At 41.7% G+C, this 16,753-nt stretch overlaps 1 protein-coding gene across 1 annotated transcript in view; it reads right to left on the bottom strand.

Moving 5' to 3' along the window:
* LOC109931929 (thymocyte selection-associated high mobility group box protein TOX) overlaps positions 1-16,753 on the bottom strand; it is a 90,903-nt gene that overhangs the window by 27,441 nt on the left and 46,709 nt on the right. The window contains exon 5 of the mRNA XM_048595712.1: positions 10,538-10,768. Within this exon, the coding sequence (XP_048451669.1) occupies positions 10,538-10,768 (231 nt within the window). The remainder of the gene's footprint in view (positions 1-10,537; positions 10,769-16,753) is intronic.

Below are 16,753 nucleotides of genomic sequence, written 5' to 3'. Positions count from 1 at the left end.
TATGGGCTGCAGCCTGTCTAAGCTCCATCCCTGCAATGGCAACCATTGCCCCCCCAGCGCTGGCTGGATTGGTCTTCCAGTCAATATTTTAGACTCCTGGAATCAGCCAATTGCAGCAGGAATGTGGGGTTCACCTGATGACTGATGACGAAGCCTGACTGTCTTGGAATGGAATGCGCTAGTTATGATGAAGGGCCTCCAGACTCAATATATTAACTGCGCATCTTTCTCTCACAGATGCTGCCAGACCTGCTCAGTTTCACCAGCAATTTCTGTTTTTGTCTCCTACTGGAGTGGTTAGGCTGCTAGTTCCTCCATTTTGCCAGCCAATAGCTAAAATTCCCCTGTAGATATTTAGACCATAAGGCCATAAGATATAGGAGTAGAATTAGGCCATTATTTTAAAAATCGTTCACGTAATGTGGGCATCATTGGCTGGGTCAGCATTTATTGCCCATCCCTAATTGCCCAGAGGGCAGTTAAGAGTCAACCACATTGCTGTGGGTCTGGAGTCAAATGTAGGTCTGACCACGTAAGGATGGCAGTTTCCTTCCCTAAAGGACATTAGTGAACGAGATGGTTTTTCCAACAATTGACAATGGATTCATGGTTGTCATTAGATTCTTAATCTGAGATTTTTTTAAAAATTGAATTCAAATTCTACCATCTGCTGCAAGGGATTCAAACCCAAGTCCCCAGAACATTACCTGGGTCTCTGGATTAACAGTCTAATGATAATATTAATAGGCCATCCCCTCCCCAATGTTGCCCATTGAGTCTGATCCAGCATTCGATCATGGTTGAGATCTTTCTCAACTCCATTCTCCTGCTTTCTCCCTGTAACCCTTTATCTTCCTAATCAAGACCCTATCTATCTCTGTCCGAAATACACTCAAAGACTTGGCCTCCACAATCCTCTGCGGCAATGAGATCCACAGACTCACTGCCCTCTGGCTGAAAAAATTCCTCCTCAACTCAGTTCTAAAGGGTCGACCCTTCATTCTGTGGCTGTGCCCTCTGGTCCTAGTCTCTCCTACTAGTGGAAACATCTTCTCCACGTCCACTCTATCCAGGTCTCTCAGTATCCTCTAAGTTTCAATCAAATCCCCCCTCATCCTTAAAAATGCCATCAACTATAGGCACAGAGTACTCAACCGCTCCTCATGTGATAAGCCCTTCAATCCCCAGATCATTCTTGCAAACTCCTCTGAACTCCTCCAATGCCAGCACATCCTTCCTTAGATACAGGGCCCAATATTGTTCACAATATTTTAAATGCAGTCTAACCAAAGCCTTATACAGCCTCAGGAGTACATCTCTGCTCTTATGTTCTAGCCCTTTTGAAATTAATGCTCACAATGCATTTGCCTTCCTAACTGCCAACTGAACTTGCATGTTAACTTTGAGAGAATCCTGAACTAGGACTCTTAAGAGTCTGTGTGCTTCAGATTTCCAAAACCTTTCCCCATTTAGAAAATAGTCTACATCTCTATTCTTCCCACCAAAGCATATAATCTCATACTTTCCCACATAGTATTCCGTCTATCACTTCTTTGCCCACTCTCCCAGCCTGTCCAAATCCTTCTGCAGGTATAAAACTTCACACAACTTTTACATATTGCAGAAAGACTGGGCCTCTGGTCCCTGTTGGGGTGACAAAGAACAAAGAACAAAGAAAATTACAGCACAGGAACAGGCCCTTCGGCCCTCCAAGCCTGCACTGACATGCTGCCGTCACAACTAAAACCCCTTACCCTTTCAGGAGCCGTATCCCTCTATTCCCATCCTATTCATGTATTTGTCAAGATGCCCTTTAAAAGTCACTATCGTATCTGCTTCCACTACCTCCCCCGGCAGTGAGTTCCAGGCACCCACCACCCTCTGTGTAAGAATCTTGCCTCGGAAGCTGAATATAATTCAGAAACATCAGGAACTGCAAAATTTTCTCAATACCTGAGGTGCCCTCACTGGCTGCATAGCAACAAAGAAATAAAAGAAACCTCTGCTGGACTGTGTTCAGCTGTGACTGCAGCCTTTCATTCTCTTCTCTTCAGGATAGGGATCGAGTGTTTGGCTGTGCTGATTCTCCCAGCGTGCTGCAATGAACAGGCACCCTCTGCATGTTGAGGGGAAGAAGCTGTACTGAAAGCTAAATGCCTGTGAGGCTGTTAACTTGCACTAATTTATCCTTGATACATAGAATTGGCTGCCTGCCTCCATGGAATGGATAACCGATCCCGGTTCATCCCGGACTCCCCAAACCCTGAGCACCATCTATGAGAAACTCAGGAATGTGACGGAATGTTCTCCACTTGCCTGAATGATTGTGGCTCCAACAACACTCAAGAAGCTCAATGTCATCCTGGATAAAGCAGCCTGCATGAGGGACACCCCATTCACCACCTTCACCATTCATTCGCACAGTGAGAGCAATTTCTACCAACTAAAAGACAAACTGCAATAACTTAGCAAGGCTGCTCCGACTGCAGTTTCTAAACCGATGGCCCACAAAGGACAAGGGACAACACAGTTGGGAACATCACCACCTGCAAGTTCCTCTCCAAACTACACAGCATATCCTGATTTGGAACAATATTGCTGTTCGTTCACTATCAGTGGGTCACAATTTCTGGAACACCCTTCCCAACAGCACTGTATCTATCCATGCATTGTTCAGAAAGCATCACTTTCACTGCCACTTTCTCAAGGGAAATTAGGAACCGGTAATAAATTCTGGTCTGGCCATCAATGCCCACATCCTGGGAATGAATAAGGAAAGGCATAATATGCTACAAATATGCTGCTGCCTTAATCTCTGCATCTTTCGTTGGGAAATGAAAATTTTGCATCCTGCCTAATTCAGTCACCTCACATTTCATGATTCTCACGCCATAAAATGCAACCCCCCACCACGTTTACCATATCTCTACATCTAAATCACGGGAAAATTGTGAAAGTTTAATACAATTGTACAGTGTAAAGGTTTTTAAAAACGTCTTACTGCAATAAGACATTCAATCACAAGTGAAATGAATCAGGAGAAATGAAAGGAGAAAGCCGAGATTTCTTATCTGCTGTCTGAGCACCAATGAGGAGTAAATGATTTGATTGACTTGACTGGACATAATATTAATGGAATTACTGACAGTTTAGAGAAGAAGACATTGGTTTCTGGACTCAAAGGATTTGTCAGCTGCCTCAGAACTATGATTCCAGCTCTTCACATTCTTGCTGCTGCTAATTCAGCACGACAGGCTCATAATTAAAGCAAATTAACTATTTACACTTGCCACTACTACCAGGGGAAGGACAACATCAGCGAGAACAATGAATCGGAAATTAAATTCTTCCCTCTTCTAGCAGCTCTGCCCTCATATAATATATTAGCAGCAACGGTGAGGCATCAAACACAGAATAACTACCATGGGTGAAGTAATTAGGTGTTGCTATTGAGTTAAACTGCATGAGTTAAGGTTACTGAATATAAATTATGCAGCTGAAAGCAAGCATATGTTGTAGTATTCAACAGTTGCTAATGTTACCTGAACATTAATTTGAGGATCAGTAGATTAATCCACAGCAGTCAGTAACTGCTACAGCTGGTTTTATGTTTTAAAAAAAACAAACAGAACACAAATCACTGCTTGTTTCACAGGGAATTAAATCTCTACTGTTATTATTATTTCCATTCTGGTGAGAAAAGTTTCTCTTCACAAAGACTTCCTGCTGACAGTGTTTTCAAGAACATTTGAGGAAATTAAACATAGCAGGGACCTTAAGAAAACACTCTTGACATGTGAGTTTCACAAACGGGAAAGTGGAGAAGGAATTGAAATAAACGGTATAAACCGTGTATGGGAAAAGGTGGAGGAGGAAGAGAAAAGGTCATGGAGGGGAACAGCAACTGAAGAGCAGGAGAAACTGATGGAAGATAAAAGGAGAGGAGGCAGAGCTTGTGCAGTAGTTAGAATCATAGAATCCCTACAGTGTGGAAGCAGGCTATTCAGCCCATCAAATCCATACCAACTCTCCAAAGGCTATCCCACCTAGACACAACTCATAACCCTGCATTTCCCATTGCTAACCCACACATCCCTGGACACTATGGACAATTTAGCATGGCCAATCCACCTAACCTGCACATCTTTGGACTGTTGGAAGAACCCGGAGCATCCAGAGGGAACCCACACAGACACAGGGAGAACGTGCAAACTCCACACAGACAGTTGTCCGAGGGTAGAAGCGAACCTGGGTCCCTGGTGCTATGAGGGAGCAGTGCTAACCACTGACCCCAGTTGATTGAGGTACAAAAATGGAGGACAAGGTGGGGAGAAGAATCCATGTAAAATATGATTGTTTCCATTTGATCCAAAGATATCATGATAACACACTGATGAAGTTAATAACATCCGAAATCGTGTTGCAATGTCAGTGCACTGTCATCTTTGCTGTCTCATTGTTTTCAAATAGTTTCTGTGGTGTTCTCTCACGTGGAGACTCCTAAAGAAAACTGTGACTCTCTATTTCTACAGAAGCAGCACTATTTCAATCACATAACGAACACAGGAACAGGAGTAGGCTATTCAGCCCCTTGAGCCTGTTCCACCATTCAGTGAGATCATGGCTGATCTGGGGCCTAACTCCATCAATCTGACTTAGGCCCATATCCCTTAATGGCTTTGCTTAACCAAAATGTATCTATCTCAGATTTAAAATTAACAACAGATCAAGCATCCACTACTGTTTGTGGAAAAGAGTTCCAAACCTTTCCCATCCTTTGTGTGTAGAAATCCTTCCTAACATCTCTCAAGAATGGATCTGACCCTAAATTGTAGACAATGCCCCCTTGTTCTAGAATCCCCAACCAGTGAATATAGTTTATCTTTATCTATCCTGTTTTTTCCTGTTGATATCTTAAAAATTTCAATCAGAACACCCCTTAACCTTCTAACTTGAAGAGAAAACAGGCCTAATTTGTAAAATCTGCCCTCATAATTTAACCCCTGAAGTCCACGTATCATTCTTGTAAACCTATGTTATACTCCCTCCAAGGCTAATCTATCCTTCCCAAGGTGTAGTGCCCAGACCTGCTCACAGTACTCCAAATGGGGTCTAATAGGGTACCGCAGTAGACAGGAAAATGGAGGTTAGTGCACAGTCAGATCAGCAATGATCTTTTTGAATGGTGGAACAACCTCAAAAGGCTGAATGGCTGCCCCTTGCTCCAAAATCCTGTATAACTATATTGCTATAGATGCTTTTAAAACAAGGACTTGCGTTAGGTAGCACTTCCCATGACCACTAAGCATGAACCACTTTACAGCTAATTAACTACATCTTGGAATATGAGCACTGCTGTAACTAGGAAATAATTTAGCCAATATGCCCTCAGCAAACTCCCCACAAACAGCAATGTGATCTTGACCAGATAATCGGCTTGTGTGGTATTTGTCCAGAATATTGGAGATAATTCCCCACGGACTCTTCTTTGAAATAGGATCTTACACATCTGCCCAAATAGGCAGATGGAACCTCAGTTAATGTTTCAGCTGGGGGTCAGTCAGCAGCTCTGACAGTGCAGTACTCCCTCGGCACTGCACTGGGACTTAAACAGCGGGACTTAAAGCTGAAACCTTGTGATTCTGAGGCAAGGGTGCTGCCATCTGAGCCCCAGCTTCACTTCCCTTTCGGCTTTCCTTTCATGTAAATCAAACTGAAGCACGCAAACACTGCTTATACAGTTCTGTACCTAGTCTTTGGCTTAATTGTGTAAGACAAGACACCTTATATCTATGGTGGGCCATATATATCTCAGTCTGTGGGGGAGGAGTGTGTAAGATGCAGAGATTACCCAGCAAAGGTTCTAGCATTGCAGGAAGTCCTAGGTGACAGGAACATTATCCCCAACTCTATGCCAGCAGAGACCACTCCCCAACCCCTGCCGAGACAAACCAACGATGGTAAAATATCTGACTAAAGAGCCCTGGTTGGGATGGCATTTGGCTCATATCCAGGAAAGAATATTTAATGCTTCTATGGTGATGAGGAAACCTTTGAAACACTTGAACCATTTTGCATATTGGCGGGATTGGAGGGTTTCAGCCATAGAGAGAGGCTGAATAGGCTGGGGCTATGTCCATGGAGCGTTGGAGGCTGAGGGGTGAGCTTATAGAAATTTATAAAATCATGAGGGGCATGGATTGGATGAATAGTCAAGGTCTTTTCCCCAGGGTAGGGGAGTCCAAAACTAGAGGGCATAGGTTTAAGAGAATAAGAGAAAGATTTAAAGGTGACCTAAAGGGCAACCTTTTTACACAGAGGGTGGTGCATGTATGGAATGAGCTGCCAGAGGAAGTGGTGGAGGCTGGTACAATTACAACATTTAAAAGGCATCTGGATGGGTACTTGAATAGGGTGGATTTAGAGGGATATGGGCCAAATGCTGGCAAATGGGACTAGATTAATTTAAGATATCTGGTCAGCATGGAAGAGTCGGACCAAAGTGTCTGTTTCTGTGCTGTATAACTCTAAGACTCTACGACTCTAAGTCTGGGTAAGATTTCCAGCGTGGATTCAGGATGGGCTCCACATACGGCACAGTGGGTACCTACTGTTTCACCAGGGCTCTCTGAGCAGTTTACATCCCAAAGAAAGTTCAGAGTGTGAAAACTCTGACATTGGAGTTTCTAAACACTGCCTGTTCCCTAAAGTCTATGGACTTGAAAGACACGGGCAGCTGCTTTGCCTCACAGGCCATTCCTAGAAATGTTGGCATTAGGTAGAGTCCAACATAACCAGATGCAAACTTCGGTATTGTCCATTCTAGTGGATTCTATTTGGATTTGTGGAGGATGAACACTGCAGTAAATTGTGTGTGCATGTTCTTGTAATGAGGAAGAAATGACAACGAGATTGGTGGCACAATTTAATTGCTACATTTTCTAGCATACATTCATGCTAGAAAATATTGACATCCAAAATTCTTATAAAAAGTTCACAACGATCAGTGCCTCAGCTAATTTGCAATCGACTTCACAATAATCTTGTCACAGCTGTCAGCCTGGCACTGTGGGAGGAAAGTTTGCCACACAACCTTTTCCAGGAAATGAGCCAACCTAAAACCTCCATGTGGGACAATAATATCAGTAACAATATAATGACTGAAGAACCCGAAATCAAGAAACAACTGCTCAGCCTGTCCAGTTCATCTGTTGTTCAATTCAAATTAAGACACATCCAAGCCATTCACATTGTTGTGATGAATGATCTTTCTCCATTGATGCTTTCTTGTTTCTCAACAAAACTGTTTAGTTTGATACTTTTGCAAATTTCAAAACGCTTCTCAGTCAATGAATGCATTACAGACTGTTGCATTACAATGCTGCAGTGCAGACTGACTGAGCAAACATTTCACACACAGCACAATTCCAAAAACGACAGCAGAAATAAATGACCAGATAATTTGCATAGGTTTGGGTAAGGCATAAAAGGTTAGTAAACAAATCTATCCTGAGTCTTTTCAAATAACGGGATCTTTTATATTCTTCTCAAAATAGCACGGTTTTAGCTTAGATTTCAATTTTGGGTCAGGAATCTGTTGCTGAGAAATTTCTGGAGCCTGACCTTGCATCAATTCAGCGTCAATGAAATGGCATGATCTTCAAATGGAAATGTCCTAACTGGTGGTGCTAAGGTTAACTGCTGCCTCTCTTGAGGTGTCGATAAAGGCAGTTGGCTCAGGGGAAGAAATTCTTTCACTGGGACCCAAAAATAGAAACCTGCCCCCCTGAAGGGCCTGGATAAAAGTCAGAAATGTGACATGGAGGATGTGGATCTGTTACTGCAAGAGGCTCAGTGACCTGTGAAAATCTGGGATTATGAGTGGTCAGTGATGCTCAGGTGATAGATGCCTAATATTATGTGCATCATGTAAATATAGGACTTAGGAGCAGGAGGAAATCCTTGGCCCTTACAGACATGATCATGGCTGATCTGGTTTTGGTGTCAGTTCCACTTTCCTGTCAGCTCCCTGCTGCATAACACTTGACTCCCTTGTCCATCAAAAATCTAATTCCGACTTGAATAAAATCAATGACTGTTTTCTGGGGAAGAGAATTCCAAGACTAATGATTCACCGAGAGCAAAAAAACATTCTCATCTCCGTTTTAAAACAGCAATGTCTTATCTTTAAACTCTGCCCCTAGTTCTCCCCAACAAGAAAAAACTTTCTTTGAGGAAGGGTCACCGGACCCGAAACGTTAACTCTGATTTCTTTCCACAGATGCTGCCAGACCTGCTGAGCTTTTCCAGCAACTTCTGTTTTTGTTTCTAATTTACAGCATCGGCAGTTCTTTCTCTTAAAAAAAGAGAAAACTTTTTTCATTTATCCACTCTAACAAGTCTCCTCAGGATGTTACTAGTGGTGTACCTCAAGGATCTGTTTTGGGGCCACTGCTGTTTGTCATTTTTATAAATGACCTGGATGAGGGCGTAGAAGGATGGGTTAGTAAATTTGCGGATGACACCAAAGTCGGTGGAGTTGTGGATAGTGCAGAAGGATGTTGTAGGTTACAGAGGGACATAGATAAGCTGCAGAGCTGGGCTGAGAGGTGGCAAATGGAGTTTAATGCGGAAAATTGTGAGGTGATTCACTTTGGAAGGAGTAACAGGAATACAGAGTACTGGGCTAATGGTAAGATTCTTGGTAGTGTGGATGAGTGGAAAGATCTCGGTGTCCATGTGCATAGATCACTGAAAGTTGCCACCCAGGTTGATAGCGTTGTTAAGAAGGCGTACAGTATGTTAGGTTTTATTGGTAGAGGGATTGAGTTTCGGAGCCATGAGGTCATGTTGCAGCTGTACAAAACTCTGGTCCGGCCGCACTTGGAGTATTGCGTACAGTTCTGGTCACCGCATTATAGGAAGGATGTGGAAGCATTGGAAAGGGTGCAGAGGAGATTTACCAGGATGTTGCCTGGTATGGAGGGAAGGTCTTATGAGGAAAGGCTGAGGGTTTTGAGGCTGTTTTCGTTAGAGAGAAGAAGGTTAAGAGGTGACTTGATAGAGACATACAAGATGATCAGAGGATTAGATAGGGTGGACAGTGGGAGCCTTTTTCCTCGGATGGTGATGGCTAGCACGAGGGGACATAGCTTTAAATTGAGGGGTGATAGATATAGGACAGATGTCAGAGGTAGGTTCTTTGCTCAGAGAGTAGTAAGGGCGTGGAATGCCCTGCCTGCAAAAATAGTAGACTCGCCCACTTTAAGGGCATTTAAATGGTCATTGGATAAACATATGGATGATAATGGAATAGTTTAGGTTAGATGGGCTTCAGATTCGTTTCACAGGTCGGCGCAACATCGAGGGCCGAAGGGCCTGTACTGCGCTGTAATGTTCTATGTTTTATGTTTCAATAAGATCACCTCTCATTCTTCTAAACTCCAGTGGGTATGTCTCAACCCATTCGAGACTTCTTCATAAGATATGCCCTTCATCCCAGAAATGAGCTCAACACCGGTTGGGACAAAGCAGCCTTGATTGGTATCCTATTCACTCCCTACAATTCTGGCAAACTATAGTTACAGAGTGCACCAGAATGTGTGTATCTATAAAATACACAGTAGCAACTCACCATAGCTTCTTCAACAGACTTCTCAAGTCAGCTATTTCTGCCACCTAGAAATGCAAGGGGAATAGATACATGGAAATACGACCATCTGCAAACTTCCCTTCTAGTCACACATCATTCTGACTTGGAAACATGTTATTACTCCTTCTTTATCAATGAGCCAGCATCCAGGAACTCTATACCTAATGCTACTGGAAAGTACCCGGAAAACATGGACTGCAGTGTTTCAAGCCTCATCAATTTCTCAAGGGTAACTAGGGATCAGTGGTAAATATTGGCCTTTCCAATAATTAATGCCCACATCCATGAATGAGCGGAAATGTGACAGGCATCCCATATGTCTTTCTAATGATACTGCAAACAAATTATGGGAATACATCATAAGAGTGTTCTATTGGAAGAATGGAGTGTGTTTCTGGTATATTTTAGTTCTTTAGTGTAGGATGGAAATTTATGTATTAAAACTTTTAAGGGAGTGGAACTTGTAACGAAGTTGATTTGTACCATCCTTTTGAAATTATTCCAAGATTTGGAAGCTTATCTTTAGGATCAGCTAGTTCTATTGTACGTGGCAGAGGCTAAGAGTTGCTGTCATAAAATATTCTCCTGCTCCTCCCCCTTCCCAAGTTAGGCTACTTAAATGAGGTTTCTATCCTGCTGGGAGATGCTGCAAGTATTTTAAAGACACTAATTCTCGACAGATCGGTCATTACTAGCACAATGAGGAAGAGTGATGTAGCTAGGACCCTTGCCTGCCTGAAACTTCACTGAACTTCCACCCAGGAGAGGAATGTAGATTTGCCTAATAAATAGAAATGCACTTAATTATTGAGACAATGCACATATATAGTAGGTATGGACAATGTTACCAATGAACTCGGCTCGATGCTGTGAACTCGTTCTTACCTGTTTCTGCTCTTCACCTAAACCGTCCCACATTGAGGCAACAATCTTTGAAACTTCACCAAATGTGGCATTTGGATTTTGACCTTTAATGGCTGCTTGAGTATCTCGAAAAAACAGAGCATAGGCTGACACGGGTTTCTGCGGCTCGTTTGGATCCTTCTTCTTCTTCTTTTTTGGAGTTTTGGGTTTCTTTCCAACATCTACAGCTGCCCGTTTTTCACCACCATTCATCTGTGTTATACAAGAACCAGAGGCCTTGGTTTATAATGATCATATTTATATTTAAACAGATACAATTTTTCTGAAGAATGAAATTACTCCATCCATTATGCAAAGACCCAGTCACCCAACGATTGGTGATTTTAATATGAACGGTGGCTGTATTACAAAGATACATTTTTTATTTTACTGTAACACATTTGTGTACTTTTATTAAAGTATTGTGAAAAGCTGTGAATTTATATAAGTTGGAAAAGGTCATTAGAAATACAGTACAGGATACTAAATCCATCAGTAACAATAAAATACTTCTAATCCAACAAATTACTCACAATATCACTATTTTTTGGCTGTTTAAAGTATTCCTGTTTGTGTTTTAAGTTATTATGCATAAATACTAATCACCTAAACACAGAATAACACAAAACACAGAGTCTAGAAATTTACTACTGGTGACATTATTTATGGAAGTTCTTTATAAATGCCAACTCAATAATTTTAGCTCCTCAGATAAAATAGTGGCAACAGCAATATGCCGCACATACATTAAGCATTCATACAGTAACAATCAATAACTGTTATTTCTAGCTATTTATCTGATTTGCAGTAATATTTTGCAAGCTTTGGTTCAATAAAAACAGCTATCATTAACATAATGTGACCTACCCAACAGTTTTCAGTGAAATAGATTGTCATCTTGGCCAAATAGATTACATTAAATATTAGATCATAACCTTTTCATTGCGAGGTGTTTAAAACATGACTGCAGTCAATGTCCCTAAAATCATGTTAAATGTTATCATTTCAGTCATTTCAGTAAATCAGCTGAATTACAACAACTGTTTAACAACATCAACATTTCACATTTATAAGATATAAAGCAAAGATTAGAATTGAATAGGAATTATTTCAAACAAAATATTTGGAACAACTTTATTTTGGAAGAACTTCCCAAGTGCTCACTATTAGAATGATGTTACAGTCTACAATACAAAACACACTAGGTATGGCGGTGATGCTGGTATCATGATAATATTACTGGGTTAGTAATCCAAAGACCCAGGTTATTGCTGTGGGGACAAGCATTCAAATTCCAGCACTGTAGCTGGTGGAATATAAAGCTGGTCTCAGTAATGGTGACCATGAACTTATCATTGAGTGCCATATTGCCAAAATGAAGGTTAATGTCCTTTAGGGAATGAAATCTGCTATCCTTACCTGGTCTGACTCAGGCTCAAAGCAAACTGCTTCACTGTCAGATGCCATCTGAAAGGGCTGCAATAGCCACACAGTTTAAGGAATTATGGATGGGCAAGAAATACATTTTTTTATTCATTTGTAGGATATAGGCATTGCTAGCTGGCCTGCATTTATTTCCTATCCCTGATTACCCTTAAGAAGGTGGCGATGATCTGCCTCTTGGACCACTGGAGTCCAAATGCTGTAGGTAGACACACAATACCATTAGGGAGGGAATTCCAGGATTTTGATCCACCAGCAATGAAGGAACAGCAACATATTTCCAAGTCAGGATGGTGAGTGACTTGGAGGGAAACTTGCAGGTGATGGTGTTCCCATGAATCTGCTGCCCTTGTCCTTCTAGATGGAAGTGATCGTGGATTTGGAAGGTGCTGTCTGAGGATCTTTGGTGAATTTCTGCAGTGAGTTTTGTGAATGGTAGACACTGCTGCTAATGAGTGTCGGTGGTAGAGGGAGTGGATGCTTGTGGATGTGGTGCCAATCAAGTGGGTTGCTTCATCCTGGATGGTGTCAAACGTTTTGGGTGTTGTTGGAGCTACACCCATTCTGGCAAGTGGGGAGTATTCCATCACACTCCTGACTTGTGCCTTGTAAATGGTGGACAGGCTGTGGGGAGTAAGAAGGTGAGTTACTCGCTGCAGTATTCCTAGCTTCTGACTTGCTCTTGTGGCCACTCTGTTAATGTGGTGAGTCCAGTTGAGTTCCTGGTCAATGATACCCCCTGGGATGTTTATATTGGGGGAATGCAGTGATGGTAACAATATTGAATATCAAGGGGCGGTTAGATTGTGTCTTATTGGTGATGGTCATAGCCTGCATTTGTATGACACTAATGTTACTTGCCACTTATTAGCCCAAGTCTGGATATTGTCCAGATTTTGTTGCATTTGAACATAGACTGCTTCAGTACCTGAGGAATTGTGAATGGTGCTGAACATTGCACAATCATCAGCGAACATTCCCACTTCTGACCTTATGATGAAGGGAAGGCAATTGATGAAGCAGCCGAAGATGTTTGGGCTGAGGACACTACCCGGAGGAACCACTGCAGAGATGTCCTGGAGCTGAGATGATTGACCTCCAACAACCATGACCATTTTCCTATGTGTCAGGTATGACTCCAACCATCACAGACTTTGCCCCGATACCAACTGATTCCAGTTTCGCTAGGGCTCAGTTGAATGTAGCCTTGATGTCAAGGGCTGCCACTCTGACCTCATCTCTGGAATTCAGCTCTTTTGTCCATGTTTGAACCAAGGCTGTAATGAGGTCAGGAGCTGAGTGGCCCTGGCAGAACCTAATCTGGGCATCACTGAGCAGGTGCTGCTTGATAGCACTGTTGATGACACTTTCCATCACTTTACTGATGATCGAGAGTAGACTGATGGGATGGTAGTTGGCCAGGTTGGATTTGTCCTGCTTTTTATATGCAGGACATATCCAAGCAATTTTCCACATTGTCGGGTAGATGCCAGTGTTGTAACTGTACTGGAACAGCTTGGCTAGGGGAGCACTAGCTATGCTAATGATCAGCACATACTATGACAGTACAGCTTAACTAGTTCTACTTTAATGTTGCTGTCCTACTTCATTCTCTGAAAGCATTGACTGAATTTGCATGGAGTTTGCAATGCCAGTGGTTAGTAATGTGAGAAAACCACCTTGTCACTTCTATTCTGACTACTTTGTTAAAATATTCCACTGTGTAACAAGCAAGCTGTACTCATTCGATATCTCCCACAAGTTTTCAAATCTGAGGCACGTTTAATGTAATTATTAATGAAGAGTAACTTTACAAAACCTCAGGTTATTGCATCACAAATAAACACCAAAGCTGTTTGTATAGTCTGTGTCTGATACTAAGTGGAACAGCATTAGCAAATCAGAAAGGTTCAAAGTTTTACTCCCGAGGCAGAATATTGCAAACATTTTTCGAACATTTACCTTAAATATTTACGAACCATATGCTTGTAGATTTAAGGCCAGCAAATGATTCTCAAAGGTTCTTATAGGAAACAAACCATTTTAAAATCCATTCATGCTAAGATGCGTCTCATTGTAAGGACAATGGGACTGGGTGATACTTGGTGCAATATGTTTTTGTGACCTCGGGAGAAGTAATTATTCCATTTGGGATTTGTATCTCTTGCTGATGTGTATCTTCCCACAGAAAATATTTCAGTCAGTTTTGCAGGGTTGTTAGTTTCTCTCAGTACATTGTTTCCATAAAGAAACATTTCTTTCCTACTTAATAACTGCCAATATTTCGACATTCAAGTGGCTACACAAATAGTACCATGTCATTCTTAAGGTGTGGAGTGGAACGGTCTGTTTGACAATTCTGAAGCTTTGCACATCTTGGAACCTAGGTTTATGGGTGGCACAGAGGTTAGCACTTCTGCCTCACAGCACCAGGAACCTGAGTTTGATTCCACGCTCGGGTGACTGTCTGTGTGGAGTTTGCATGTTCTCCCTGTGTTTGTATGGGTTTCTTCCGGGTGCTCCGGTTTCCACCCACAGTCCAAAGATGCATGGGTTAAGGTGAATTGGCCATTCTAAATTGCCCATAGTGTTCAGGGATGTGCAGGCTAGGTCGATTAGTTGTGGGAAATGCAGGAATAGGGTATGGGGGTTGGTCTGGGTGCGATCGGGGGGTCAGTGTGGACTTGATGGGCCGAATGGCCTGCTTCCGCACTGTAGGGATTCTATGTTAAACAGACTACTTTGGGAGATTGATTACAATGAGTGGAATTTAATTTTGATGACCTGGTTGCTGGAGAACTGATCAGAGAACACAGTTGTTCCCATTGGGAAGGTCCCTCAATACTAAGCATTCCTCACCATTTGGAATTATGGGATGAAAATGTTGCCCCTGGCTCTTGAGAGCTACTGATCAATCAGATGCCAATGGTTCTGCAGAGGCCTAAGTTCACATAGAGACTCAGACTTGGGTGCGTGGAGGTTATCGAATGAGTGTTGTCTGCTGGGTAGTCAAGGGGATGGGGGAGGGTCTGAAGTATGTGAATATTGGAAGAAACAGCAGGGTAAGGCTCTCAGCAAGGCCCCTCCTTCCCAATCCCTCAATCAAAATCACGTATCTGGGAGTGTAGAACCCTCCCTGGAATCCTGCAGATAAGACTGATAGGGTCTGCTTTTCAGGCTCACTGTCTGGTGAATCCCTCACCCACTGCTGGTTGAATACCAACACAGGCAAGGTATTGTTTTTTATTTCAGGGTCTCTGTTACTGCCAGGACAGGAAGACCATCCATAAGCCTATATTCCCTGAACATAATTGGGCATAAGGGGGCAGTGGTAGGATCCCTCTCCCATACCCGCCAGTTTCAATAAATGTTTTCTGCCTTCAAACCCACCCCCATGCAGAGGGGCCTTAAATTCCATTCAACTCCAATGTCAAAAGAAGTTTACAACAATTTTTGTTTAACACTGTCCATTATACAGACAATTTCCTTTCCAATGCACTTGCTCATTTTACTTTTGCCCCAGCTGAAGCTGTAACTTCTTAATGCTGAAACTGGTTGTCAGTAATGATAAGAAATCAATTTCTAAGCACATTCATCAACAGAAGTTTAATAATAATTATTAGTAATGAAATGTTGAAGGAGATCCAGAACACTCTCTTATAACTTACGCTGGGCTGCAGGAGACATCACAAAAAGAAATGCCCCCAAATGTACATTCAATATGTTACACATTTCCCTGACAGTGCTTTTAGCATCCCACTGGTCCTACATTGGAGATTGGCAACTTCTCACTAATCACCTAATCCGCTGTAATTTCTGAGCAATTTTCTTTCATTATTGGAATCAATCATTGAGTCAACAAACACTAGTGATAGGGAGGGAATGGATAGCAGGCATCCTTTCTATAAGTTCAGCAGTTTTAGGTTTTTACAGTGAAAGATACTGTTATTCCGTATGACTACTATGTTTATGTTCCCTTGTCATTTTACATTTGGATGGAATTTCCTTAAGCTTAAGACATTGAGCTTGTGTATGATCATTGCTTAGCATAGTTAGATTTGTTTTCTCCACATAATGGTGGCTGTAAAGCTTCATTTTTTCTCTCCTGTCAGGCTGTTAGGGTGGATCACTAATGATGATATCAGCTCCAGGATTCCCAAATCTCTTCTAGCATATTAAATGAAGACCTCATCTCACAAAGGTGCTCACATTCAAATAAGCATTTTTGATCATTATTTCTTTGTACAATCGCCCATGTTCAGAAATTACATTTTATTCCACTTCACTCCCCACAGTGATTTTCAATTCCTCAGAGAACTTTAACAAACCTGCTAAAGACTCAAGTATATGATAGCTATCTCAAAAATATAAAGAATATGAAAATATTACTTTTTCCTAAAAATTATTTATATTTTAAACAAATTAAAGCTTATATTCAACAGATCACAACATTTGTGTCCATACCACAAGCACTAAAATAGAAAGTGTCAAACAAATTCTATCAGTGTCAAAGAAAGGTAAGCAGTACCAAAGCAATGAATATTTTCATACTGCAGTCATATAGTTTCTTAAAGGTATTTCACTGTCAGTATTTATCTAAAATCTCAAAGATTTGAACTTTTAAAATATATTATATAAAATCCTGGTGGAGAATTGTTGCTTATTTTTATTCAATTTAGATAGCTATATTCAAACAATTGGGAACAGGTCTGGAGCAGTGATAAATGTAAAGGAGCTAGATTAACAAGCAAGGTG

The sequence above is a fragment of the Rhincodon typus genome, chromosome 4, assembly GCF_021869965.1.
Source record: "Rhincodon typus isolate 14 chromosome 4, sRhiTyp1.1, whole genome shotgun sequence".
Lineage (NCBI taxonomy): Eukaryota > Metazoa > Chordata > Chondrichthyes > Orectolobiformes > Rhincodontidae > Rhincodon > Rhincodon typus.
This window is presented reverse-complemented; position numbering and strand designations above follow the sequence as displayed.